The 27,409-nt window shown below is 43.0% G+C and overlaps 1 protein-coding gene across 1 annotated transcript in view; it reads right to left on the bottom strand.

Moving 5' to 3' along the window:
* The window catches only part of tna (tonalli), a 60,995-nt gene that overhangs the window by 23,269 nt on the left and 10,317 nt on the right, over positions 1 to 27,409 (bottom strand). Inside the window, exon 2 of the mRNA XM_065486439.1 lies at positions 4,560 to 4,750. Within this exon, the coding sequence (XP_065342511.1) occupies positions 4,560 to 4,612 (53 nt within the window). The 5' untranslated portion in view covers positions 4,613 to 4,750. The remainder of the gene's footprint in view (positions 1 to 4,559; positions 4,751 to 27,409) is intronic.

Below are 27,409 nucleotides of genomic sequence, written 5' to 3'. Positions count from 1 at the left end.
CAAGTCAATTGAAGAACTTAACAATGTTCTGTCTTTTTAAAGTTAATTAGATAATGCATGGTATTAAATTTTGGAGTTTTTCGAGTCAGTAAGTGGTAATTTCAGGTGATTTTTGAGCAACTAGAATCTAAAAGGGTTAAATACCCCATACAATTTACAGTACTACAACATTTTTCCATAGCAAGATCTATCCAACGGCGTTTGCCTCTCACGACGGGGGAAACTCCTTGTTTAGATAGATTTCAATATGCTTTCTAGTAGGAAGACAATGCTCTCGCTCTTTGAAAATAAAAATGGAAATACAAGAAACATTTAGCTTTGACCCAATCTTTAGGACATGGTCAGCAGGGCCGATTCCTCACGAGTCCTGAGCTTTATTCTCTTAGCCATAACTACGGAAAGGGTTTGACTGCGTATTTATAGCCGGTCGATAAAGGAAAGCAGGGTCGGTGGTTTGAAATCCATACCTATAATGGCGATTTATTGGTGTTGGATGCGATGAGAGTATTACACTGCGGCTATCCAAGGGATGAACAAGGGAAGAGAGCTAAAGGTGACCCGACTTGACCGGTCCGCCGCCAGCATGAGAAGAAGGAGCCGTTGCGGGTGTGTGTGTGTGTGTGTGTGTGTGCGAGCGCTTTCCTCCGTGAGGGGTGGTTGTATAACCTGAGACTCTCCCTCCACGCTCCCCTTTGGGTGTCCGAATATTTTACATTGATTGCCTCGTTACAAATAATATTGATCGTAATATCGTCAGGTAAAACCCTGACAGACATATTAAAAGTCGAAGCAAAACTGTTTTCTCAGTGTCAAAAAATAAATTATCTCTCGCCGTCATTTGACCATTAATGAATTTTAAATAGGGATTTTTTATAATTTCCTAACAATAAGTAAAACAGGTTGTTGCTTATAATGCCTTCTCCCTCGACAAAGTGAATATTCAAATTTCATTTTTAAAACTTATTTTCCTGAATTAATCTTTATTGAGGGTGAGCAGCATTTAAAATCTGCGTTGCGCATATTGGACTCAACGAGCTCAAGTCTCTATTTCGCTATCAAATGACTTCTAGATGGCAATCTGCTGATGGCTTCAGGTGGCGTGTCCGCGTCGACAGTAGACACCGGGTGTCTGTTGGGCGCGCGTGTCCATCCGTCGGCTCGGCGGCGGGTGCATCTGCCAAAGCGTCTGCTCCTCGCCGCTCTCTCACCTGTCACGACCGCCGATCGCACAAATTATTCGAACTCGGATCGGTCCGTTTGGAAACAAGGTGTGCGGCTTAATTAAATATAGCTGCTGCTGCTGGTCGTTTTCGGGACCGAGACAACACATTGTCGGCGCGCGTACGCCGCCTGAACAGCTTGCCCCCGCAGTTTGATTTCCTGTGCCAAATCCAACCGAAAAACGACTTCTAATAATTTAATAACAGCAGAAGAAACGCATGCATAAGACCGCCAGTTGGTGCCACGCACGTCCCCTCTATAAGAGCGTGAGAAAAGTGGGGTTGCACGCCTTGCGGGCGGAACTAGAATGCTTTTATTAGTATAATCGAAGCAGAATTGATCCAATCCGTCTATTTTGGCCAACTCGTCACCTATTACAGGCGCGTTTAATCGGCTGTTAATGGCGTTGTTTTTCCAGCAGTTTCTAATAACTGGTCGGCACCCGATTCTCAGCGATCGCCGTTCACTGTAATCTGAAAATCTTCTCTCAGGGCGAAATGAAAACACTCGTCACGCTTTTGGAGCGGTGAGAATATTAATTTCGTGGACCAAATATCCGCTGAGAGACAAAAGAAAGCGGGCGGCGTGTGCGAGCGCGCGGCGATTTGGATAATTGAGGTGCAGCGTAAATAGTGCCCTTGATAAAAAGTATTATTGTGGAGCAGATTGCGGTGTGTTGCGGCTAATACGGCACCTAGGAGGCTGAGTACGCACCTAACGGCACCTGACGCCGTTGGCCTCGAGGACCAAAGCGCGCTCCCTGGCGAGCGAGATCAAATATCGGTACTCGCGTTGCCGCCGCCGCCGCGTTCAATCGGACGCCCGCCCAATTAACGCGTGTCACTCCCGCCGAGCTCGAGTTGAGAATCTTTTTCAGGAATGAGGACCGGTTTCTTGAACTTCAAGGACAGCCAAGGCGATACATTGAGCGTGGATTCACAATATAATTATTGTCAATTTCTTCTCCATGACGTTTTCAGAGTGAATTCATTTTGAAATTATTATTTTTCTAGTGTATCTAAGTCTCATCAAGCCCTGCTCTAAACTGGAGCACCTTCAACAACAATGTAAACAGGTATTGTTGCAATACATTCTAGATCTTCCGGATCTTATAGACTCCAGAAAAATACATGATTAGTCACATACACATGCGTTGTTTTTTTTATAAAAATAAAGAATGATGTAAATCTTGAGAAAAACACACTCACCAATCTGCTTTTGGTTTTTCTAGTTAGTCTTTTAACCCAATGTTGCGGAAATTTGTGATTGGAAATCAGTGCTTGAAGCTAAGTAAAATTTTTAAATTATTGTGAGCATGTTTGCAAGAAAAGTGCTGACTGGTCTACCGACAAATAATTACTGCAACTGAACGCGAATTTCAGCGGCTACACAATCAGAAATATTTTTTTAGAATTTAGAAACATTAATTAAATATTAACAACTTTCACACGGTTCTAGCTCAGGGTTGCCAAATAAATAAATGAAATAGAATATTTTTCATCCATTTAGTAAGATTTCAAAAGTAAGTCTTCCACAAATTTGAAATAAGATTTTCATTTTTTTTTTGTGGCCGAGAATGTATTGGAACAAATATCCAGTTTCTAAATCAATTCTGTCAATTTACACCAAAGAAAATCAACACGAGAAAAAGCCATAAATGATTTCTGCAGAATTCTGTTGAACGTGTGGTTTCACGAAATATGAAAGAAAAAGCAGCACGCGCAGTTAATACAGCAGGTTCCACAACGGAAGGCGTCTGCGACCTGAGTGTGTACAGCATTATATTATAAACCTGACTGCCCTTGATGAGCTCAGGGTCTATTTCAGGGTAAGGAAACGAGGTGTGACTTACCGACGGGCTATGTTTGGTATATCGATTCGCATGTTTTCACGCATGAAAAGACCTAATCGTGTTTGGCTAGACGAGGCGTCGTCGCAGGTGCTCTCGAAATTTTCCGATTTTAATTGCCGCCAGCGACAATTTCGCGACGTCTCGCGTTCACACGCTCGCTTGAGGGGGTCAAAAAATGAAAATTGCTTCTTTTTATTTCTCAAGGAGCGTCGGCAATTACACGTTATGCTAAAAAAGAGCCGAAATATACATAGACGTACACGCATATACACAAATAGCGCGAGAGTTTGTGTGTGTGAATACCGGTGAATACATATTACAATGAATTATTTATTCGCCGCGGCGGTGATGAGAATATAAATAAAATGCCGGGAGAAGATTCTCATAGGCGAAAATATCAAGCGGGCGTTTTTGCCTCCAAAAATTTTCGTGTGATTATTTTTCGTGTGTTGGCACTTGCTCAGCCAGGCAGCTCCGCCGCTCTGCGCTTGACTGCATTTTCTCATGGAGGTCAAAACAATAGTTTATTGTGTATATAATATTATTTTCGGAAAAAAGCACGGGGTTTACACGCATTCCGTGCCCCCTACACGTGTATAGCTTACGCACTGAATGTATACCTTTTCAAATCAAACCACGCGGCAGCAATCTATTAGAAAAAATGAATTCTCCTCTCACGCACTCGTGGGCGTCCCTACGAGGGGTTTAGAGGTATTTGACGATCTCCTCGATGATGAGAAAAGGTTTAGCGTAGCTTTTTGTGTGTGTAGGTTTCGCTTTGGAGCAAAAAAAAAAAAAAAAATGAATGTACGCACGCAGATTCCAGGCTTTTCTGCTGTTAATATAGCTCCCGTGTCTGAAAACACTCTAATCGCCCGGCGAAAAGTGAAAGAAAACTTTTTAAGTGATGCCGAGCGCATTTTCTCCGGCTGCGCCGCCGGCCGGTGTTCGCCGCGAGTCGAGTGTGCGTATTGGCAACGAGGAAGTGAGTGTTGCGCGAGTGCAGAAAGGTCACAATCGAGGTCAGCAGCTCCAATAGTACGTTAATAATAAAAAAAAGTGCAGCTCTCTCGTTTACGCCGGCTCTGCTGATGCTTTATGCAATTTGTTCCGCGGTGCATGCGTCCTCTTCCCTCACAATTTCGCTGCCCCGACCGATTCTCACGATTTGCATTTATTTATTATTTTATATACGACGAGCAGTCGCGTCTATTTGTCTTGTCTCTCACGTTTATTGAGAGATTCAATTCAGATTTCTCTCTGCTTTTCTCACACGCGGCGGCGGTGGCGGCAGCGGACCCTTCTTCCAGTGTACGAATACCCACACAGACAAAAACTACAGCACGTATATTTTCGCTACGCTTGTTCCGCGAGCTGTAAACTTAATTAAAAATAATAACCGAACGTGATGAGAGCCCGGTGGAAACTGACGAGATGAGAAAATAACGCATTGTTCTCGAAAAGTAAATATGAGTAATCCACTGACCCTTGCAGTCCCATTTTGCTGTTCAGCGTGTTGGCCGGCATCTGCTGGTGCATTCTGGGGCGGGTAGCGTCGGTGCCGAGCTTCTTCTTCGGCACCGCCGTTTGGTCTATAACTTCTGCGGTGCCTCCGCTCAGAAGTGTGTCTTTGTGTAAATTTTCGAAGATCAACCTTTCATTACTGAGCCTGGCAAGCTGCAACAGAAAATAATTCGATTAACTTGTAATTCCGTAGAATACTGTCGACTAGACACGCAAGTCTCGACCCTGTCCCTCGAATCCGGGGGCCAGCTCAAGAGCTTATCGGAGAATTTGTGCCGCGGAGATAATCGGCTACTATACAAGTAAATTAAGGTGACGCATAACGCATAAGTGATTTTGAGTTCCAATCACAAAATTTTTTGTAAATATTTGACGGTTTACCACTCAGAATAATCACTTCTTTTCCTCGATCTGTGGAGCTTCAAGCATTCAATCCTTTCCCCAGAGATGAAAAATTTTTTAATTTTCCCACAATTGTGTATTATTCCGTTCGGAAAGAATGTCGGAATGCTAGCTCGGCTAATCGGCAAATATTTGAAATTTGCCGCTCATCTCCTCTAATTTGGCAGTCTGATCAAAATTCCACTTCGCAATTATTATCAAAATGAGCGCTCATTGTGAACGCCCGGAAATAGCGTTTCAAATTAGCTTCAAAAGAGAGCTTTTACTCGTCGAAGCCTTGACTCGTGTTGGACTGGAGTTTCGCGAAAGTGGCGACAAGCGCGATAACATCTTTGCTGTGTCGCTGATAAATATTTACAATCAATTACAGATGTAAACAAGTTTGAGGCCGCACGAGCAGCTAAGAGTGTGTTTATCACTATGGCAAGGGTCATTAAACCGCCGCCGCAGCAGCAATTAGTCAATAAACAAATTAATTAATTGCCTTTTCCGCTAATGAAGCGGAGATAATGCTCCGCGAGCTTAGCTCCCATTTTAACTCCGCGCCGTTTGTTGTTTCTTCGCCTCCAGTGCGATCGACGGAGAACGGCGACGCTGCTTCTCCAGCGCGGCACCTGCTTTGATTCCAAATATTTCCATCTATAGGAATATGAATTTAACTAGTCCAGGCAGCTGCCAGCAGGGTGCACCTGAAAGCTCGCTAAATAATTTCCGACTCTTTTTGTTAGACCAAATAGGGGTCATGTTGTTGTCGCTTCACGGCATTGGTCAACGCTGACTACCCTTTTCAAATAAATAAAATTATGAGAAGCTGGCTATTTTTCGTTTGAAAAATAAGGTATAACCTATGTTAAACGCAACAGAGTAATTCGTGACAAAACGCTCAAAAATGCACCCATAACAATAAACACACTGTCGGCTGAGTGACATTCAAAGCTATACCTTCGTCACAAAGAAAATTTTAAAGAACCTGGAAGGACGAAAATCAAAGCAAGGGCTGGTTCGTTTGAGACCCCGATTATGGATGTTTGGCCTTCAGAGATGCGTGTGTGCGACAAAGAGGGCTGCTGGCATTTTTCGTTTTCCCTTGCGAGTGATGCGTTTCCTATACGTCAGTGATCTTTTTAAAGAGAAGACACCCTGAGCAACAAATAATTCCCCCTCTTTACTGTTATATGGTTGGGATGCTGACAAAAATAATAATAAGAGGTAGAACGCGGAAACACATTTTAGGGAGAAGAAACTTTTTCATACTGGTGAGCTTATTTTTATCAACTTTTAGAGTAAAATATAGTTTATTGACACTAGAAGGGAAAATTGCCTTAACTCTTCTCATACTTTAGTCACTATGCTTTCGGACCGTAAAATAAAACCAGTTCAACGGCAGGAATTAAAATCACACGTTCGCATAAGTGATTTATAATCTAAATTGACAGAAACAACGTGAAAACCAATAAACACGCGAGATGCAATAGATATATTTGTCAGCGAAAGATGGATCGAGTTTCTTGGGAGGCCAAGAGCAGGCGGCGAAGGAGGAATGTGGTCTCTTGGTCGAGGGGATGCAGACAGTCCTATTGAGGCCGCGCATCCCCTTATTTAACAGTCCCAGGTGGGTGAAAAATAATGGGCTGCTTGTTAAGACGGAGAATCGGAGGGCAGAAAAAATGGCTCGAGCCAAAGAAGCTGCTGCTGCCGGGGCCAGGGGGGCAGCTGACACTCACTCGGGATCCCTCCGCGTGTCAGACAGGTGATCATCACATCTTGCAGCCATGGCCTTCTCTCGGACAATAAAAAACCAACCTAACGCAAGCTCATTCAAGGAAAAGGGGAAGATGTTTCTCTTTCTTCACCAGGGAGGATTTTCACCGTTCAAGGGCAAAAGCTCCTGCATCTTTTGGTATCGCATTTGATATGAATTATGACCCGAGTCGCATCTATTCTCCGCGATCGAGGCACTAAAAGTAAGAATTTAGGGTTCAAACCACGTTCGATTGTGGTATGCGTTTTTTATGAAGGATATAAAATTATTCAGTAGACAGTTGCAAAAAAGAACGCATTTAAATAGGAAAATAATTCAAAAATAAAATAGTCTTGCTGTATCGTAAGATTCCAAAAGTTAAAGCAGTATTAGCTGGGAACAATCGTCATTACTGAATCGATCTTGAGAGATTAAGGTTGCCGTGCATCAGCATACACACTTGATTAACGAAACAAAAGGCAGTACGGCAGTGCGTCAAGTGCCCTTGCTATTATTCTCAGGGTCCTTTTCAGGGTAAGAAGCGGCGTCACTCTCGCGGCGTGTGGCACGTCCATCATCACCCTGGCTGATTAGCATCTACAGTACATCATAGAGCAAAAAACCGCTCGTTCAAGTCTCCGCGACGCAGACTGTAAAGCAGGTTTGCAGCCGAGTGAGTGTTGAAGTTGAGTGAGTGAAAATTGGGCTGCTGCAAGAGTGCAGGAAGTGCGGCCGCGACTCACTTAATGAAGCTGTCGCAGAAAGAAAAGGAAAGGTCAACAATGGAGCAACCGGCCGGTCGACTGACTGAGGGAGGACTGCTCCGAGACCGACAGTGAAAGTGGAGCGCAAATCCCAAGCTCTCGCTCGATCCAATTGCCCAATAACTCACTCGCAGCGCGCTAGTTCGCTTTGTGTCGCGCTCGCCGGCAATCCGATTAGACTGATGTCCGCATGGCCAAAAAACCAAACTGGCTGGCCTACCTCAACCCTGTCTGACTTCTTGATTTGAATTTTGCTCGCGCCGGCACAGTCGGCTGCAAAAAAGCGAAACAAGCTCGCGCCTCTAACCTGCTGCAGAAGAGCGAAAAAGACGGAAACTGCATCACGTGCGCGGGGAGAGGACTCGATTCACGAAAAAGCCATAATTGATTCTTTTTGCGGGCCGTAAAATGCAAATAGCTCAAATGATTGGCAGGCCGCGGTGCTTGCACGTTCTGTGAAACAACAGGTGGGAGTGTGTGTGTCTCGAGGAAGGCTTTCGCAGTGAAAGGGAGGGACGAAATTGTTATTTTTGGATTCTTTTCTCTCTCCCGCCAGTGTCGAACGATTTCATTTGAATACGAGAGCGCACTGGATGCAAAAATAACGCGCTCGGGATCGTTGTTATTAAAGAGAAATCCATCCTATTTAACGTGCGCGATTGCACCGGCTCTCGTCGGTTTATTGTGCAGGCGTGGGAGTTGTGGCGAGATGCACGGGTTTCACTCTACGTGCCCCGAGGCACACGAAATTTTCCGCCTTGTGAAATAAAGCAAAGCAACGCTCTCAGCATCAATCCTAAAACAGTGCTGAAACACGATTAAATGGGAAGGAATATTATAGAACCTTGAGAAATTAGGCAAACACGTCTCTCTCACTCTCGAATCGAGTCAGATTAGGGTTGTAAAAACGTAGTAATAAATTCAGTGTTAAGCAGGCGGTGAAAAACAAACTTAGGTGTGTGAGTTTGTGATTAAGCGCGAGCGCGTGTGTGTAAATTTGGAGATTATATGAGCAGCAAAAAACGGCGAAAACCAGCGCCAATATTGACTCTGCCGGCCGATCGTGAAATGCCTGGCCGCTCTTGGCCGGCTTCAAAAATAATAAATTTCCTGCGCGCATATTTGTACACATTTCGAGAGAGCAGATTTTTGCTCCAGCCAGGCAGCAGCATCAACGACGAGCGAGTAGGAATAAGAAAGAGGATTTTCTCTCTCTCTTTCTCCCCTCTAAATGTTTTAATTTTGGAGCGCGAGCAGGTAATGTGCCCAGCACCAGCACTAACAGGATGTTTCACTCACTCCTCTCCTCCGCCGAATATCATTTTTTATAAACTCCTTTGGCTGCTCTTCGCTGGAAGCTCGAGCATAAACGCAGCATCTTTTGTCAGAGGGAGATGCCTCCTAGAAATGATTTTCTCACGGAATAAAAGAAAATAAAAGATAAGGCGAACGTGCCATCGTGGTAAATTTTCTTACGAGACTTGCGTTTGCATTTTTAAACAGAAAATTGTTGCATTCATGAACAATTATATACTGCAAACACAATATTAATATTTCACTTTAGTGAGATAAGATTGGCCTTGAATTTTCCAAGAATTTCTCGCACCAAAAAAAATGGTTGAAATTTACAAGACCTGCTGAGCATGGAAATAAAAATAAATTATTGTGCATCTAGCTGGAGTTTTTGCAGTAATTGACTGTCCATAAAGTCGGAATGAAACAGTTAGTAACAAATCGATGACAAAAGCCGAGTCAATTGCAAATAGATCTGTTCTTAAATTCTGCTAACTAACCATGAGTTGCGGAAACTATCCTACTGGAAAATGACTTAAATAATCTATAAGCGGTAGTTTGGAACAGAATCTTGCGACAAAAATTTCCAAGGTCATGCTTGATGACTTATGGATTTTTTTTTGCCAGAATCAGCCCCTTGTAAAGCCTGAATAACTGATCAAATTGCTTTGTCGATTAGAAAATTCGATTTGCTTTGAAATAGAAGGCAGAAGTGAACCGGCAATTCACCAGTTGAGCGAGCCCTCAGTATTCGTAGCTATCAACAGATGGCGCCACGATCTACTTCTAAAGGCACTGCTTCCGCTGCGGTTTCAGTCTCAATCCTGCTGCTGTGCATTCTGCTTCTAGAATTATTTCTTTAGACGTGCTGGAAACAAAAATCAGTCCCGCCATTCGCTGTAGAAATGTCGGAAAACATATTTATATATGAAAATAATAGTGGTTTTCACAATTCTACGGCGACTGGCTTAACCGATTTTGGCTTTCTGAATGTCAAAAGAAAACATATTAATTGAGGAATGCACAGTGGCAGGATTGAGTCTAAAATCGCAGCGGAAGTTGCTTAAAATCGAAAGAAAAGTACAAGTAGACGGTGGCGCCATCTGTTGGCGGCTTCAAACACTAATAGCTTACCCAACTGGTGAATTGCACAACGTTTCCCCGCATTCCACTCCATCAAAGCAGTGCGTCTCGCCGTAAAGTGCTTTTGTCTTCCTGTGCTTTCCTCCCCTTCAACGTAAAGCCATTTTCTCCTTATTGAACCACTATTGCTTGCCAATAATAAATCAAAGTTTTCCTGTTCCTTTCAAACCCGCTCGTTTCCATTGCTACCAAACCCACCTTTAACCAAGTCAGGGTAGCATTGTGTCTATTTCCCATAGAACTATAGGCATCAGGTTAAGTGCAATAATTAAGCTAACTGGTTGAGCCGCGAGCGAGAAATAAAAAATGAGGTCAAACTTCCCTAGATAGAAAACCACAACCCTCTCGGCGACGGTGGAAGCGCGAGAGAGCCAGGTCAGAACCCCCTCTCAAAGCCCTTCAGTGAGCACGTAACATTATTTCAATATTGGTTATTGCTTTTGTAATTTCAGTCCTAATACATCCCTCACGAAGTGAATAAACAGCACCACTTGTTGTGAAAACTTTGCCTCCAGATTTCCTACTAATACATATGCAAAATGCACTAAATGGCGGCCAACGTCCACTACAATGATATTATTTAACCGTGGAAGCTGAATTTAATTTTCTGACAAAATTAATAATACAACTTACCGACCGATATCTGCTCCGTCTGGTCAAAAACGAATTTCTGTAACCCTCTATCACAGCCATTATATCCATTGTAAAAAAAATCAAAATCTTAACGACTGCAAGATGAGCTCTGTCCAGCACACACAAAAATGCGTTTACGCCATGATTTACAAAAAAATCGTTTACTTCTCCCCCGCTTCTGGGCCTGGTCCAAAGGGGGTGTCACCAGGTGACAACCCCTTGGGCTCTGGTCGCTATCCACAGGCAGCTGGTAAGAATGCTATCCATTTTACGTTACCACACACAGAGACAATTCACCTCACACCCTCTGTCAAGAGCAAGTCGAAACATAAAAAGTGTTTGAAAATAATTTGAACTCTATGAAATTTAAATTAAACAATTAAAAAAATGGCTTCCAATATTGACTTTCCATTTTGAACCGAAAATACTGACTGTAGATGTAATTTCTGTGGCAAGACATGTGAAAAATATCATATTTAAACGTGTATACGGCAAGAAAATTGACTCTGAGGGAAGCTTAAAAAATAAGTAAAAATGTACAAATCGTGTAGATTTAAAATTGTTGCATGCGCTTAATAAAATCATTAATTAAATTGACTTTCGATAAAACAAGCTCACATTTTGCCTCTGTTAAATGTGTTGAAGGAAGTTTTACGCCTGCCAATTCTGACTTTAAAAAAGGTGATCGAGTGCGATAAATTTGCTCGAGCGCTTGGCGGCATAATTGTCTGCGATATTAGGTCAGATGCGGTCTATTATTGCCCCGACCTGAATATCAAAATATGAACTTTCAAATGAAATCCAGCTGACATCAGTCTGTTTGAAAATAAATAATTTTACCCTGCAGATTTGTCGCTCTTTATATTTTTTCCTCGTATAAAAATCAAGCTTTGCTTCGAGCGTTTCATTGAAACTTCATGGTGCGCCTGAGATTATAGGCAACATTATTTTCATTTCTGCTCCCTGCCTCCGGCACTTTTATTCCTCGCTTATTTAGCTGCTTGGCTCAATCGAGTCGTGGGTGCACGCAGAACTTGGCGAGGCCGCCGCCAGAGCGCTCCACCAGCCGCGACTCGCATCGTTTCACGGTGAACAGAGCCGAGTCGCTTTCAACAAGCCACTTGGCCATATCCACCAGCCAGATAGGTCGCGGACCAGGGCCTCCTTGCTGACGGGCCCGACCGTGAGGAAGGAAACAAATTTAGGAAGGAAAAATAAATTTCTAGATTTATTTTTAAGGTTGTTCGAATTGGAGATGAAAGTGAATAAAAAAGTAAATATCAAAACAAAGCAAAGACACGTAAAGTTTTTATTTTTATTTTTGGTTTAATTCTATAGAGTAAACAGGAAGTTGCTTAATTTTTGGCAGACTTCCTAAAGTATCCAATCTGTAAAAGCAGCAGCGGACAGGAACACACTTCGACAAGTTGGCTGGAGTTGAAATTCGACTTGAAGTTTTTTTCTGTAACTCGAGACGTGCCGAAAAGTCGCTCATTTATAACCGCCGGTTGGCTCCCGGCGCCCTCCGATTATAATTGGACGCCGTGCCGCTTCCGGCTTTGGCACAGGGCCCTCCACGGCGACGGCTTCGCTTCTGCTGCCTCGTCCCCCCACCCAGGCGCAGCGCGCGAGTGGCAAAAAACGCGTGCGGTGGTTGCCCGCCCGGCGGGGCTCCCCCTATCGGAGCGTATGGATTGCAGGCAGCGCGCAAATTCAGCACGCGGACAAACGGATGGTCGGATATATTTACGAGAGCTGTAGAGAGAGAGAGAAGAGAGAGGGATGATGGGCACCCGAGTCTGGTCGGGGAGGCGCCGCCGCTTTTGCTGCAACGCGCGCTAATTAACATTTCAGCTCCGACGCCCGCAAAATTGCCGCTGCCGTTTTCATTACGCATATTCTGCGCAGAGCAGCGCGAGGGAGACTCTCGAGTCTTTCCATTCCTGTGCAAAGCAAAGGTTCCGGCTGACTGGCCGAAAATCTAATGGGCGTGAATTCGTGGCTGCTGCACGCATTCGAATGGGTCAAAGACCCGAACAAAGGAGCAAAAGATATAATGCCGCTTTGCATGTCGGGTAAACGAGAGAAAACTCGAGTTTCACGCAGTCTGATTTTTCACTCGGCCGATTTAATGATGTGAGCTGCTTTTTATACACGCATTATTTCGGCGCACGGCGTGGGTGTTGTTTTATTTGATTGTTCGGCTTGGCAACCGCGCCTAATTGCCGCCAGAGACGTCGACCTCGCCAAATAAAGCACAAATAAAACGGGACACGCGCAGCAGCGAATTCATTTTCGCGCTGTGCTGTAATCAAATTTGAAGATTATTATATGTGCATGTATTTAAAGAGCCGCTCGTTCCGTCCCGGCGCGCGCGATGATGGTTTGTCTAATCGCGGGGTGTTGATATCATTGCGGGGGATGCCCACCCCGTCACCCCCTCCCGTCGATCGGGTGGCGGCGGCGGCCATCTGTCAGCCCCCTCTCGCGCCAACCCCCGACAGCCATCCAGCCGCCCACTCCCGCCGGTTAATTAATTTACACGCTGGCTCTTTTAGAGCCGAGTGCGCGTGACAAACCGAGAGAAGGACAACTCAATTGCAACAATGCACGCCGTTTGTAGACGGAATTAAACAGCAAACGTAAGCCGGAAGGCGATTTAAACCCTTTACTTGTCATTGCGTTGAATGCCGTGCCCCACATGGACTTGAAAATGGCAAATGTTTAGTGCAATTTCTCCAAATTTAGGTCATTTAGGGTGGCAAGTTTGATGGCTACTTCCAAAATCAATAAATTATCCTGATAATGAGTTAAGCTCTAAATGATATAATATATAATACGTCCAGAATTGTAACATGTTTAAAGCGTAAAAAACAGATGAAGCACAATTATGAGTGTTGTGCCAAATTAAAATGTTTAGTTTATTAAGTAATTAAAATTGCGATTTCAATCGAGATGGTATTTATGGAATTAGTTCCTGAACATTATTTAATTTGTACTCATTATCGGGTAAAAAAACAAGAAATTGTTCAATTGATAATAAATTAAATTGATAGTAATTCTGATCCGAAGTATAATTGCACATTTTTAAACTTTTAAACTGGGTCGATAATTTCTTATTTTCTTTCCCTTTGTTTATTTTGATTTCGCCAAGTGGGTCAGTTTGCGGTGAACTTGGCTAATGGCTCAAGAAATTAATTGTGTTAGCAAAATTGAAAAAAACCCTCCAAGGTCACAATATTGCGCAGCTCGTCTCCTCCAGAAGCCACTAAATCAATTTCCTCCCATTTGCGGACTAATTAATCGACCAATTAATAAATAAAGGGCAGCAGAGACCGGCGGTTTTCTTCGTCGGGTGGTCTGACAGTTCAAAGTTGACGGCGCTGACATGAGTGGGTCAGTCGACGGACGGCGAGTCGTAACGCGCCATTTTTACGGCACACACCTTCCTCAGGGTCAGGCTAATGTGGTTGTCAACAACAGTTTTATTGAATGTGGCTGGCTACTGCTCTTGCCGTGCTGCTTGGCCCACACCCTTCAGCAGCGCGGAGAGATAAAAATTCCATCTTCGGTGCCAAGCAGGTCAAATAACAAAAGTTGTAGACGCTGCTGAAAGGCAGCCAGCGAGCGCAATTTCATCTTTTGTTCCGATCTCTCTGCGCGCGGCTGCTGCTGCAGCAACGATGCACCAAAACCGAATTTATGGCTCTCTGATTGGATTGTTTTCACGGTGAAAGGTTCTGCGTTGACATTTGAGTGAAAGGAAAAGTGCCCGCGCGAGCGTCGAAAGTTTTGATTATTGAACTGTTTCTGCTCAGGCATTCAAAGGTCGAAAGTTTCCAGAAATATCGATTTATCACACGCACTCAACGGTGCTATGCGAATCTCTTTAAAAGGAAAAGTGGTTTTTCATCACCTGTCAAATAAAATATTCTATGTGCCAATGAAGCACTTAAGACGTGAATGCTTCATTGAAAAATTAATACAAAACAAATCCATTTAATCTCTAGCAAATCTGCTCTTATCGCTGCGTTCTAAATGGCAAAAATACTTAACACCTGGGTTTGCTTGTGTTTTTAGCAACCGACGTGAGAGGTGAGCTCAACGCAAATTAAGTGTTAACAAGCAGAGATAATTTTAATTGCCCTCTCCGCCCGCTCGCCCGCCCGACGCAGATTCTATCTGACATTATTAGGTTTTCTGCCGAAACCAGAGTGCATTTTATTGAAGCATCAGATAATGCGATGAAATTAACGCTCTCGCGTTTTCTCTCTCTCGCCTACCCCGCCAGGTAGAAAGCACGTAGGGGGAGGGAGGTGGAAATAAAACCACCGCTAATCGGACAAAAGTGGTGAAAACAGCTGCCGTTTCGGGGGCTTGCGCGAGCTGGCTTCCTGTCACACAAAAGGCAACAACCATGTAAATTAGCAGCAGCGTCTGCAAACAAATCGAGTCGAGTTTCCAAATGAGCCGAAATACTCAAAATTAGGTACCAATTTTTCGGGGAGAGGCTGATATTGATTTTGGCACGTTTGTGCAACAGCATGTTTTGTACAGTTGCCGCCAATCAATAATTCAGATAATGGATAACCAGGGGATTATTCTCCCGCTCTCTATGCCCCATAAATGGACAGATAGATAGATATTTATTTGTGTTCACATTCGCATCGTGAGTGGATATAATTTATTCCGAGGGTGCAATTTTGACAGCAGCCAGCGACGCCGAGAGCAGAGTTTCATGTTCATTTTATCCATTTTATTGCCCAGCGCGAGAGCAGGCGGGCGAGTGAGTGTGTGATTCAGTCGGCCAATAAACAGCCCCCACCCTCTGCCGCCCCCTGGCAAGAGCGGTAATCTGGCCAAAAGTGGTGTGCTGCTGCGGAAAATCATCAACTACGGCCTCGCTTGCTCGCTCGCTCGCTGACCGACCGGTCGAGAACAAACAAAACAACGCTGGCGACGGGGCATTATGGAAATGGCCGTTGAGGAAATTAGGAACGGCCTCGTGGCCTTGCAACTATTGGAAATGCTCTCGCACTGGGGAAAGAACCGAATTATGGGAAATTTCGAAAAGAGCACGGCTAAAAACATTTTTTTATCGTCTTAAAGGCAAACAGGTTGTTCAATGGAGGGCATGTATTTTTACATATTTTGACGTTGATAAATAATTTGAAGTATAGAGTGAATGAAATAGATTAATGAATCTTTGAAATATATAATAATTTAATTAGTCAAAAATATCTTCACTAACGAGACTGACAATAAGAGCATAGACCAAAAAGACTCGGTCATGGAGAGACTAATAAAACATTTTAGCAAAAGCCATCAAATAAAACTATTTAAATATTCAAATCAATGGAAATTGGTGCCGCAATTTTAATCTTCTGATTTACGCGAGGTTGGTAGCACTATGGTGTGTTTTAATGTTAGATTAACAACACAATAACCCCTCCCGAAAGACAGGTGGCCAGAGGTCGCAGAGAACACTACTTGGCAACCAACGCTTTAGATTAACCATAATAACTAACAAGTTTTTTCATAAATAAATTATACGTTTTAGCATAAAATGATTATTTTTCTAAATAATATTTTAAGAAATTTAATATTGATTTTAATACGAAAAAATGCTTTAATAAAAAAGCAATCTGTTGAAGGCTATCCCCCAGACTAGCTTGACGCCCTTTTGCGCATTAAGAAGTACAATATATCAGTTGCAAACTACGCACAATTCAAACTAAACGCGCACACAGTGAAATTCGGAACCGAGTTCACCCTCAGACTTCCCCACCAAGTTGCCAGACAGCCGACCAAGTACTAACTAGTGAGCAATCATTTCCCATTTCTGCGCAACACACGACCCCCCTGTGCAGCTCCCAATTGCTCATCGTTCTCGCGAAAACGCGCTGCGAGATGCGGCCGCTGTTGCACAACTGTGCGAACCGGGCCGTCGCGGCAGATGGGGTGCATGGGTGGCCGCCCCCTTCCAACCCTCGCAGCACGTGCTCCTGTGCAAAGCGGGTGGAGGCGAGGGGAAGTTTATGCTGCTCGCACGGCGGCGGCGGCGGCGTTAATGGGGCACAAGCAGAATTAAAGAAGCGGCCGGAAAATCATCTCATCTGCAACCCTCTAGCTGCGTCAACAGATTAACCGGCGACTCGCTAGCTCAAGGGGTTGATTTCACGCGCGACGCATCGGCACCCCCTCTTTTTCATGTCGACTGCGAGGAGACGCATTTTTGTAAGGAATTCGCAGCCAGCTCGAAAGTTGCTGAACTTTGCTGCTCGGCAAACAGCGAGAGGGTATGCATATACCCAGGCTTAATTAAAGTTGGATTGTTAATTTTTCCTCGTAGGGGTGAGTTACACCCTTTTGAGGCAAGTGAATGCGTGCTTTTTTAATATGGGTGGTGATTAATAGTGGATAAGGACGTGCTGTCTTATTTAAAAGCACTGAGGAGCAGAATGGATGTGAGTTTTGATTAAAAAATTTCGTCACTTTTGGGAAAAGATAAAACTTTTTCATAACAGAGGAAAAAACGGCTTCTCTACCTTGAAGATGAACGCATTCGTTTTTTTTAAGAATTTCAGAACTAGATTTATCAAGAGTTTAAATTCGTTTGGTGTATGTATAAATTATAGCTTGTTAAAAATTAATAAAGGTTAAAATGTGGTACTTCTTAATAGTAAATGATTTTGGGCCCATTTTTCATTTCTGAAGAAAAAAACTCTTCTTGCGTTTTTATATGATTTTTCTTAAAATTTAAGGATACAAAAATATTTGCAAGTGGAATAAAAGGTAATCATAATATGCGCGATTTTTCACTCTGACAAAGTGCGTTTCAAGTTACAAAGCTCAGCAAAACCACGCGGGAAACTTTTTAGGAATGTTAAAATACGGCCTAACGATCGGTTTTCTCACCATGCATTGACTAAAAACCAAAATCTACTCAATTTTTCCAAAAAGTATTTTTAAATTGATTTTTAAACACTATACATTTTTTAAATCTCTTAAAACTGTTTAAATTGTCAAATCGTAAAATTTGGAAGACAGTATTTGGTTGACATGACAATAGGCTATAAAAGAATACTTCTTCTTGTAAAAACATAGACTCAAACACGTAATTTGTTCGAAATAATGAACAAATTTAGTAGAGAGAAAAAGTTTCGAACATGCTGATAATTTTTTATTAATTTTGAATGTCAATTTGAATTTATTAGTTCCCCGCAAAATTACACTCGAATGACCAATAATGTTGCAAACGTGCAGTCAAACATCCTGTATTACAGAGCTATCACCATTTTGAATATTTTTTGCAACCCGTCTAAAAGCGAACCCCTCGTTGTCGGAAGTGTGGACGACACCCTCGCGACGCGTCTCATCAAGCAAGAGACTGCATGATGCCGTGCGGTCCAAGCGGCGCATTCGGTTTAAAAGTCCAGGACCCTCGCTGCTAACGAAGCGGATGTGTGTGCGGCGGGGCCGCGGAAAATCTTGCGAGGAGCGACAGACACGTCGGGCGGGCACGTAGTCGGATTCAGAAATCAATACGCGATTCCACGGGTGAGTCAAAGTGGCCCTCGCTCACACTCACAATGCGTGATTTCAATAAAACACACACACACACGCGGCGGCTGTTTGGGGCCGTCGGTCGGTGGTGTGTGTGTGTGTTATGGGGGACAGCAGCCACACACGGGTAAAAATATCGCCAGACGCGACCAAGCTGGCAACGCCGCCGCGTCCGCTGCTTCTTCGCGCGTCGAGGGTTGCATTTCCCCAATCGATACCAAATAAATACACTCGCAGCCACGCAAATCCACCCCCTGGCCGCGGAATTGGCTCAAATTAATCTACGAGAGCTGCTGAACACCGTCTTCAGTTGCCGCGTTTTGCACGCGCGCAACAGTTGAGACGGCGGTGGCTGCGGCAAGGGTTAAAAATTGTCGCGCACTTGTTGCCCCCAAAGCAGATTACAACAATCAAACGGCTTGTTTTGATTGCCAGACTGCGCCGTCGTTCTGGCCCCCTGAATTACTTGCTCACTCTATGCCATCGATAGGAGTTTGGCGCCAATTTCCACTAGCACGTACCTGCGAACAGAAGAAAAGGAAAGGAGCTGTTAATTCACTATCAGATGGGCGCATTTTTTGCGAGCTGCGTGAGAGCAATTAAAATGAAGTCAGCGGCGTCTAAAAACGGCCATCACGTCATTCTCTTTGAGCGATGGACCTGTTTAATTGGGAGCACAAAGACAGAACAGAACGCCTTTCGTGGCGAAAAAAACTATTGTTCTCACGAGCCACTATAAAAGTAGCCTGAGGAGCTGTGCAATTTGCAAGGGATCCATTGCCCCTCTAATCGTTTAAACAAATCAGTACTAAAAGGGGCAGTGTAAAAGACTTTCAAATTAGCTGTCGAAACCAAAACTGGTTGGAAATTTAACATGTGAAAAATTGTGGCAACGTTTGTCATTATTTTTTGTAACTGTTAGCTTTGATAATACTGGGGCATTTCGACATTTTATTTTAGGAATGAAAATAAAGGTAAAAAGCTGTTTAAATAATAATTATGTAGCATTTGTATGAAATTTTAATCTGGGGCTGCAAATTTTTAAACCCGTTAAAATCAAATTTTATATCGTGTTTTGGTTATTGCACTTTGTAAAAATTGTTTATTAAACTGGCAATGAAGCGTACAAAGCAGATAATTTGTTAATAATGTCACCCTGATTGAGCCGATTTAAAAAAATGCTCAATTGGTCAAACAATGATATTCCTGGAGATTTCCAGAATGAAACTCTTCCTGCTGTCCAGCAAACCAAAAAAGTGCTGTCTTTGCTTTTGTGCAAATTCGTGCCGGGGGAGCAAAAAGCGTTGTTTTGGCATTTTGAAATTTCTAGCACGGCAAGCAGGCAAGTACAGTGGCTGCAGCGGAGGGGAAAAGCCGCAAGTTGGGTCGGGAGGCCCGCTGGAAGAAAAATGGGAAAGCGGCTGCTGGAGTGAGCAAGCGGGCGACGATAACGAGTTTGCAGCAGGCAGGCAAACCGAGAGAGAAGCGCCGGCTGAGCACGTAAAGTGAGCAGAGAGAGAGAGAGAGAGAGAGAGAGAGAGAGAGAGAGAGAGAGAGAGAGAGAGAGAGAGAGAACGTTGTGAGTGAGTGAGTATTTGGGTGTGCTATTGATCGGGCAATAGAGTCAGTGCGAGAAGTAGCACCAGATTACACCCGACTGCCGACCGACCAGTGAGAGAGAGAGAGAGAAAGAGAGAGAGAGAGAGAGAGAGCTGCCTCTGCCTGGCTGGCGAGCCTGCAAAAGATCAATCTCCAGCCTTTGTCATCCCTCGCGCCAGCAGCTTTTTTCCTTCTTTTCTTTCTTTCTTTCCGTTGGTCTCGTGTCCCTTTTCCTTTTCTCTCGCACCACCCCGCGGAACGAACCCTAAGTGAGCGAGGCAAATCTGCGAGGCATCCACCGCTGTCACGCGTGCTGTTCGTTCCTCTGCTTACCATTCACGCCCACGCTTAATAACGGAGCAACGTGACCATTCGAAATCGCCCCGACACAATTGCGCAATTGCAACAGGTCTACGCATGCGTGATCTCAAAAATTCTCAACGAAAATGAACTTTTCCTTATTTTTTAAAATGATTCCAGAGACTGGGGTCGAAATGTGATACTAACAAAAAAAGGAAGAGTACTTGGAGGGAAAAAATGTCTTCTAGAGGAAGCAGAATCATAAATTTAAAATGATGCTACCAGGAAAGGAAATAAAATTCTTATGCAAAGCTAAGGAGAAGAATATGCAGCAGCAGTATGTACTTGATTTCAGGGTTTGAGACTGTCCAGTAATTTTCGTTTTCGGAAATAACCAATTTTTCACAGCAGTTAATAGAATGATTAAAAACAGGGACCTTTGGTAAACAAGAAAACATTATCATTTAACTGGAATTTTTAAATCAAGACATTACAACAAAAAAGCAAAAAATGAACACTTCAAACAGTTAGATTAGTACTGATTTAGAACATTTTATCACGTAATCTTTCTAGCTGTATAGTTATCTCTCACTTAGTACCAACAAATTCGCATGATATTGGATGTTTCCATTTTTCAATTTTTATATTTATTATCTTCAAAGAAGAAGGATATTTAAACTGTTCCGTACTAAGAAAATATTTAAATTTCAATGGCAATATTTTTTTCTGCCACTAACCCTTTTTATGGTATATATACAACTTTCACTAGTTTTAAGCTTTGATTTTAGCTTTCCGTATGATATGTGGTTAAAAATTTAACTGGAACCAATTCCTTAACATCTTTGAAAAGTGCTCTTTGGCCTTTAAGTTTTTAATTTACACTTTTTAAAGGTTTGTCGGAAAAATTAAGGTGTAAACCCCGTGCTGACTTAGTTTTTTTTTCGGGAAATCACACGGACAAAATTGTATGCAAAGCTCGATTTTCTTCTTTAAAATAAATTTGGTTTAGTTCAAATCCTTAAATTGACTAAAATACAAATACAAATGCAGTTGTACCATAGCCATCTTTTGAGTAGTGCACAGGCGGCAAGATATGCATTCCACCTGACTGACCTGTCGAAGGGGTTGCCTAACCTCTTAACGACCAGGATGCAACAAAATCTGCAGTAAAATCAATTCAACCCTTCTCAAATGTCACGGGTGTGAATCAACACACCCTTTTACACCGCAGAAAGAATGAAAACGAGTGCGAACATGGTTCTGCACGCGTGAACAACCCTTTGAAAAGTTCCACTTGAAAACTCTCGTCGTGCAACCTATACACACACATTTTACATGTGCGTAGAAAAAAGTACTAAAAACTAGAGAGAGTGAGCTCCATGTTTGCCTACTCTCGAATTCACATGAAAAATGAGACTCGCCCGGAATCGATTGGCCTATTAATAGATTGCTATATAGCCGCTTTTCGACGAGATGAGCCGCCGCTTGTGTTTGGTTTGGCCACGCCGCTATAGAGCAGGCCAGAATGCAATAGTTTGTACACTTTTTGGCGAGAGATCGATGGCTGCCTGGCGCGCGGTGTCGAGGACACGATTCATAATGATATCTCGTGACCCCCGCGCGCGTATCGATGTCGGTCGCGGGGTGCCAGTCCCCGCACTCTCGCGCTCGTCGCGATGCGAGTCGAAACACCTGACTAAGAGGCCAATTACACGCAGCGCAGCCGCCCCGACACACCACGCGAACGAAGAGCTGCTGCTTTTTCAGCGGCCGAATTCGACAGCGGAGCAAAAGCACTCGAGCACTTCGAGTGTGTTGCTCCGCGGCCGCAGATTTTCCACTTCATTTGAATATCGATCAAACAATGCGATTGAAAGTTGATGATTACTTTGCTCACATGTACTCTGCGGAGAGCAGTGAAACAGCGAGTTTGCACATAATTTGTTTGTCTTCCGCATTAGAGTGGATCGAATTGAAATTTGCGTTCATTTTAGAGCAACAATGGGCCCAAACAGATTGCCATGCTCATGAAAATTTTATTTTTTCAAGCCTGGGTTTTTTATAGACTGTATAAATAATTTGGAAAATTTAAAATTTTGTTGCACAATGTAGATAGCAGAAATTCGAAACAAAAAGCCAAAAATTGACTGTTTTGAGGGACAAGTTTAATTTTAAACGTAAAATCTGAGAAAATTAAAAAGGAAAAAGTCAACGCTTTGTGGATGTTTGCATTTTTGACGCTGAGAAACTGAGATTTGGTGGTGAAAATATATGCTAATATTGCACAATTCCATTCAATTTTTATTTGAAATATTTCGAGATATACATATGTCGATTTCTCATCTAGACCGTTTCAGTCATCAAACACAAGGCCATAATTCTTTTATGTAGTGAATAATCTGAGGGGTTGTATTTAAAGGTATTTTTAGATTTAGTAATTTAGCTCCTTTTTACATTAATGTTTGATACAAAGATATTGCATTTTTTACAGACATGAAAATTATACACATGGGAAACGTAAACTTTTTAAGAATAAACGTAAAATTCAATTTAAAGACTCACAAGTTGGGTAATTTAACAAACTCTTTTGAAAATCTCACGAAAATCGCATTTCAGTGTAAAAATTGTCTCGTGATATGCGCAAATTATTATCGCAGACAATTGCTATTTGAATAAATGTTAAGGGAAGCGACTAAACAAGATGTTACCAAATAGTGCAATTATTGCTACACCGTTTTAATATTCCAATTCAGATAATTTAGATTGATCGTTGATCATCCTCCAGTCAATAGACAAGGAGGATAAATCTAGAAGGTTTCATTTCTACCTCTTCAATATCGGCAGTTCCGCGCATGACTTTAAAGTCGACTGTAAATTTTCAATCTGTTAACACCGCGCGGCGCAAAGTTTCGCTGTTAGCTTCAATCCGATCCGCACACCGTTCACAAGCCAGCCAGTGTGCATTACGCGTTTAATAAGGAAGTTTATAGAATTTCGCCGTGCAAACAGCCGCCCACTCGGCTCGGCGTGCAAGCACCTTTGAAACTCGCGAAACTTCATTACACCGCATAATATCACACACACAGCGCAGCGCGCGCGACGGCGGCAGTCTAGAATCAAATTTTAATAATGCGCTCGGCGGCACGAGAAGCAGAGAGCGAAAAGTGGAAATTTGGGCAACGAGGTCAAAACGCCGGAGGGCAACGGCTCGGTGTTGGTTTTGCTGCTGGAAAAAGCGGCGGCGCGCGCGTGTTTTGTTATCAGCTCGGCAGCCGGTCGGCGAAATAATTAATTCACAAGGTGGGAGTGAGCACAGGGTGGGCGGGTCTGCCATGCTCTCTCTCTCGCAGATAGGCAGGCGGAGGTGCGGGAAAATCGATCAATAATCTGCTCCGCATTAACCCTTTCTTCGGCGGCTGCTCTCTTCTCGCTCCACCGGCCTTCCTCGTGCCACCTCCGAAGCCGCCGCCGCCGCAGCACGTTGCGATCGCCCTTCACACTCTGTTTATCCAAATTAACCCACTCTTTAAAGGGTTATTTACGCGCGCGCACTACCACTGCAAAACGTACGTGCTGCGCGCTCGAACGCTCACGACGGTATACGCACGCCAACGGCAAAGATTGGATTGCGGCTTCTTCGATCAAGAAAATAGCATTTTCTAGGAAGATTGGGATGGTTTCTAGGAAAAGACCGATCATGCAAACCAGTTGAAAGCTCTGGAGGAGGAGGAGCTTTCTAAACGCAATCATCTGGAATTTCAATCCAAATATTATTGAAAAAGATTCAAAATGTAATTCATGAAGAAGTTAATAAAATTGCATTTCCTCAGAAAATGCGTTCAAATCATAAAAAATATGTAAATTAGGAACAATATTTATATTAAAATTTTTAAACCAAATACAAAATTCGAGTATTGTTGACGTAAACTGTCTAGGATAATGTCAGTTTCAGGCGTTCAACCCTCATCAGCTATAAACTTGATGCCAAATGAACTCAACCTTTCAGATTCAGTCAAGTAATATGTTACGCTCTCTGTTAAATTAAAAATAGTTCTTCATAATTTAAATAATATCTCAGAAGCATTCCAAGAAGTACTTTTTAACTAGGCTTAATTTTTAATGCATCCTAAATTTTTGAAAATAACAAAAACTGCGATCTGTCATTAAAAGAAATGATAAGCTTTTGTAATATGTGGAATTTTTTATCCATTATGCCCAAATTTGGTAAAATTGCCAGGATTTAGAAAAAAACCTTAGAGGATACTTGCGGGATATCTTTCAACTTCAAATATGTCTCATAGATCGATTCGTCTTATCAAACCCGCTCTAGAAACTGAATTTCACAAAAAACTCAATTTGAAAAATTGTTTATTTCTTAAAGGGTTTGAATATTGCTAGAACTTACACAGATGACTTATCTACTACTAAATTTGGTTCAAATTACAACAGGCTTCACGAGTCCAATGGGATCGTTACTAGTCAAAACATGGGAGCCCTGTAATGTTAATTTTTAGTGCTTTGAAATATTTCCAATAAAAATCACTTTTAATGCTTGTAAAAATGTTTCTCTGTTTTTGAAAATTATAGTGAAGACCCATTTTTGATTTAATTCTGTTTTCAAGGAACATTTAAAAGACTGGGACAATGTTGCAACCACTTACTCCACTCAGCCTGGTACTGAATATCTTAAAAAAAGCTTTCAGTGCACGCGCGTCCATCACTTGACGCGCATCACAATTCGTTATGAAAAATAGGCTAGCGATAAGGAAGAGCACAAATTCAGTGCCCATTGTGTGTGTAAAACACTCCTCGGGCAAACAAAGTGTCTTCCTCTCAGCTGACCCTTTTGATAAGCGAAAAGAAAGGCTGCACTGTCTCGATTCCAGCAGATTCCCCCTGCAAACTTTTTCCTTGGATTTATGAATGCTTTTAATTCGATGACTCATCCGCTCGCAGCCAAGCAGCTCTGCAATTTGCGCAGCTCGCGCTGATTACGCGCAAAAACAGACAAAACGCCCTCTTTGTTGGCGAGAAGAGAGGAGTAAAAAAGCAACAACAAATAATCAGAAGCAGCCTCTGCCGCCACCGCCGCCGCGCAGTTTTCCTGCTCTCAGAAGGCGCGAGAGAGCGGGATAAAGAGACTGTCTGGCTGGCTGGCTGGCGGCCGGGCGGGCGGGCGGGCGGAAGCGGACCCTTTGGGGTGTTGTACCTGAAGACGACGAACGACGCGTTCGGTGTCGTTTACGACTTCCTGCAGCACGTGCGCCGCCGTCCGAGTGCACGTAGGGGTGAGAGGCACACCCAGTCAGACTGGTTTCGCTTCCACCAGATGAAATAAGGATTCCGCGCCCCTCTTTCCCCTGAACAGTGCTGAAATCGACTTTCAAACTAACTTATGTCGCTGCTTCTGAGGGGTGTGACAAACGGCTTTACGCGTTTGAGGAAATTAAAAAAAAAATATCGACGAATTTGATCCTGTGAAGCGTCGTTCAAGACACAAATTCCCAACTTTCATTTGGCAATAATTCAAATATTTTTATGATTTTTGGTATGTTGCTAGTTCCAAGCCAAAACAACCAATTCATCATAAAAATCTACTCTATACTATTATATATGTTTTAAAATTAAATGTTCATTATAATATTGTGAAGGATTGATCTGACAAACACTTTTTTCATTTCAATCTCACTCTTGCAAATTGGAGCAAGTTCAGCTCAAATGTCTCCCTAATTATTTGCCATTTTTCACGCCCCTAGTCTGTGAAATCTTGGGGAATTCGAGAAAAACAAATGGTCGCGAGCGGGTTCATGAAAATAAAACCACACCACTCTATTTTCGGTCGGCGAGCAGCCCTCTTTTGACGGGCTGATTATTTTTGTCCTAATTTACGAGCTGACTTGTGTGTGTATATGTGATTTTCGGGAGAGTTACACATATTTCCTGCGCATCTCCTCACGTTCGCGCGGATCTATTTTCCCACACGAAACATCAGTTAAACAAATTGAAACATTTCTGAGCGTGTGGACAGATTTACGACTCGAGTCTTGCGTTCGTTGAGCGGGCGATCGCGTCCTTCTTTCTCGTAAATCGAATTGATCGAAATTTTAACAGGGCATCTTTTTATGAACTTCTCAACGGAGTAAAAATCTCGTCAGGCTAGCGAGGATTGAATATGATTTAGAAGCAACAAAGGCCGCACTCACATACGCATACAGCATCTTTTCACTCGGTTCTCCCCTTTTGAAAAATCCATAACGACATTCCATGATACAAAATGATTGCGTCACGGCCGCCGCCGCCGCCGCTGTTCCTGCTTTTCTTCCTCTCCGCGCGTCGTTTTTTCTTCATTGAGCGGCGCAGCTCGAGATTAAACGGCCAGATAAGCCTCCAAAGACACAATCAGTCTGCTCCTTTCTTTTCCTTTTCAAAATGTGTATGTATTCTTGTTGTGGTGCGGCGGGAGGAGCGGGAATAAATATTTTTACCGTCTCGAATTCGGCATCCCTGGAATTAATATTATTAATGGTGTCTACGAGCAAGCGAGAGAAAAAGCGGCTGGAAAGAGCACCTTTTTCTCTCTCTCTCACTCCAGCTCTCGCTGCGGCTCGACCCTCTTCACGTCTACTTAACAAATTGACTCGTTTTCTCAAGGATGAATCCATATTATTCCCGCGCGCTCGACCTTTTCCCTCCACTTTCAATCAAATAAAACACTATCCGTGGACGCTGAATTGGCGTTTTAATTGAATGTTAACTTCTCGAGAGTTTTCTTTTCCCACCGAGCGTAGGAAATAATTTGACCTCCATTCTAGCATCATAGAAGACTAAAATGTATTGTGTGTGCATGTTTCCTATCATGGAATATGTTTGTTTATGAAGAACTTGTTTCGTAACCAGTTGTTTTGGAAATTTCTCACAAATTTCACCCATTAGCACTGGTCTGCTTATCAGACGCACAAAAACCGCTTTGGCCTTTCTTAAAAAAACCACAGCTTTAAAAAATATATGCTTCTGTTAATCATCATCTCTCTCTCTCTCATTCTCCCCGTGGTTCAGCAGACGCAACTTGCTGGGTGGTCCCTACATCCAGATAGTAGCATTTACCCCATAGTTTATAGAGTAAGAATGAATTTTCGCGTTCCGCGTCTGTGCGGCAAATCGTCCTTTGATCAGGGTGATGCAGGAAATCAGGTCAGCAGATACATTTCAACTGCCACACCGGATTAATTTTGGTTGCGGCAGGTCGGGGCGGGTATCTATCTATAAACTCCACATCCGCGCACCTTTTGTGTGCAGGGAAAATCACGGCAAGTGTGAAAGGAAGCGATTTGACTCGCTGTTATCTTATAGTGAAGGGTGGGAAAAATTACA

The sequence above is a fragment of the Cloeon dipterum genome, chromosome 3, assembly GCF_949628265.1.
Source record: "Cloeon dipterum chromosome 3, ieCloDipt1.1, whole genome shotgun sequence".
NCBI lineage: Eukaryota > Metazoa > Arthropoda > Insecta > Ephemeroptera > Baetidae > Cloeon > Cloeon dipterum.
This window is presented reverse-complemented; position numbering and strand designations above follow the sequence as displayed.